At 19.9% G+C, this 1,622-nt stretch overlaps 1 protein-coding gene across 5 annotated transcripts in view; it reads left to right on the forward strand.

Annotated features, from left to right (window-relative positions):
- LOC102673919 (ras-specific guanine nucleotide-releasing factor 2-like) overlaps positions 1-1,622 on the forward strand; it is a 145,356-nt gene that overhangs the window by 139,444 nt on the left and 4,290 nt on the right. For all 5 annotated transcript variants that reach the window (XM_006623520.2, XM_006623522.2, XM_006623521.2 and 2 more), the window contains one exon: positions 689-1,067. In XM_006623520.2, the coding sequence (XP_006623583.1) occupies positions 689-1,067 (379 nt within the window). The remainder of the gene's footprint in view (positions 1-688; positions 1,068-1,622) is intronic.

The following is a 1,622-nucleotide window of genomic DNA, read 5'->3' on the forward strand; positions in this document are numbered from 1 at the left end:
TTTTTTCAAAAATTTAAAGTTATAGAAACTAAATATACAAATATATGATATATTCAACATTGATATATTCAACTTTTATTGTAATATATTAATAACATATTATAATATTCATTATTAAATTAGCATACAAAATAATTAGAAATTAGATTAGAAATAAAAATTTTCATAAACATTAATAATTTAAACAACGAAACTTTTGAACAATTTACAATAGTAGTTTTTTAATAATAAAAAAGGATGTACAAAATATTCAACTGAAAATATTTTATTATTAAAATAAAATAGATTTAATTCAAAAATCAATTATTTAAAAAAGTATTAACTATAAATAAAATAAAAAAATAATTTATATATATATATTTCAAATAAATATAGAAATACATAATAAGTTATTATATCTTACATTACCATGTACATAAAATGTATAATATATCATATACAATGTAATAATGTTATTAATAATATTGTTATTGTATATAATACATATTGATATATTAATATAAATATTATTTAGGTATATAATTTTTAAGTAACAAAATAATATAATACTATGACATAAATTTCTCAGTTATAAAAAAATTAAATTTTTAAAAAAATATTTATGATAGAAAGAAATTTAAACATTTTTAAATATACTTATAATATGTACGAAAAATGATTGATGTTAATATTTGAAATTCTACATTAGGAGTAGTACCTCGACTGCTGCAACTGCATTTGCAATTGCAACATCTGCATCGAGCAATCCCCCAGATAAGGGCATCGAAGGAAATAATCGTAGTGGTTCGTGTCGAGAAAAAAACAGACGAAAGGAATCAGTTATGTCAACTGCAGCCACGATGCGAGTTTTAAACGTATTGAGGCATTGGGTCTCGAAACATGCTCAAGATTTTGAATCTGATCAGAAGTTGAAAAATCTAACGATCGAGTTCCTGGAAGATATCATTTACTGCCCCAATCTTCTCCCAGCTGAACATAAAGCCGCAAGCCAGCTTCTTAGATTAATCACAAAAGAAGAACCAGAAAGTAGCAAAGTGGATCTCAAGAAATTATTAGCCTCTCCAATTGTACGTACATAAAATATTATTAACTTATGATGATTAGTAGATTGCATATTTTTTATATTATATATTTTTTATAAATGATATAATTTTTATAAATGATAAATATAATTCGATTATGTTAAAAAATTTTTTAAAAATGATCTTTTAAACTAAAATAAATCGAAAACCAAAAAAAAAAAATATATTTTTTATTTTTTTTAATTATTAAAAATTAAGAATTAATGAAAATATTGATAAATAAAAACAAATGAAAATAAGAAAAGAAAGGGAAAGTATAATAATCCTTCGATCGATATATAACTATAACAATCCTTCAATTAATAGTTTATATATGATTTTTATATAAATCGTAGAAAGAAAACAATTATAATAAAGTTATAAATTTTATATATAAAATTTTATATATATAATTTGATATAATATAAATTTTTACTAACTCATAATAAGTTTCTTGATTTCATTATTATTTTTGTGATTGATTTTGAATTAAAAATTCTCTTTTATTTTTTTTATTTCATTATTCATAGAAAAGACCCTATTTTTTTCAAGGTAATAAAA

The sequence above is a fragment of the Apis dorsata genome, unplaced genomic scaffold (genome assembly GCF_000469605.1).
Source record: "Apis dorsata unplaced genomic scaffold, Apis dorsata 1.3 scaffold_898, whole genome shotgun sequence".
Taxonomy (NCBI): domain Eukaryota; kingdom Metazoa; phylum Arthropoda; class Insecta; order Hymenoptera; family Apidae; genus Apis; species Apis dorsata.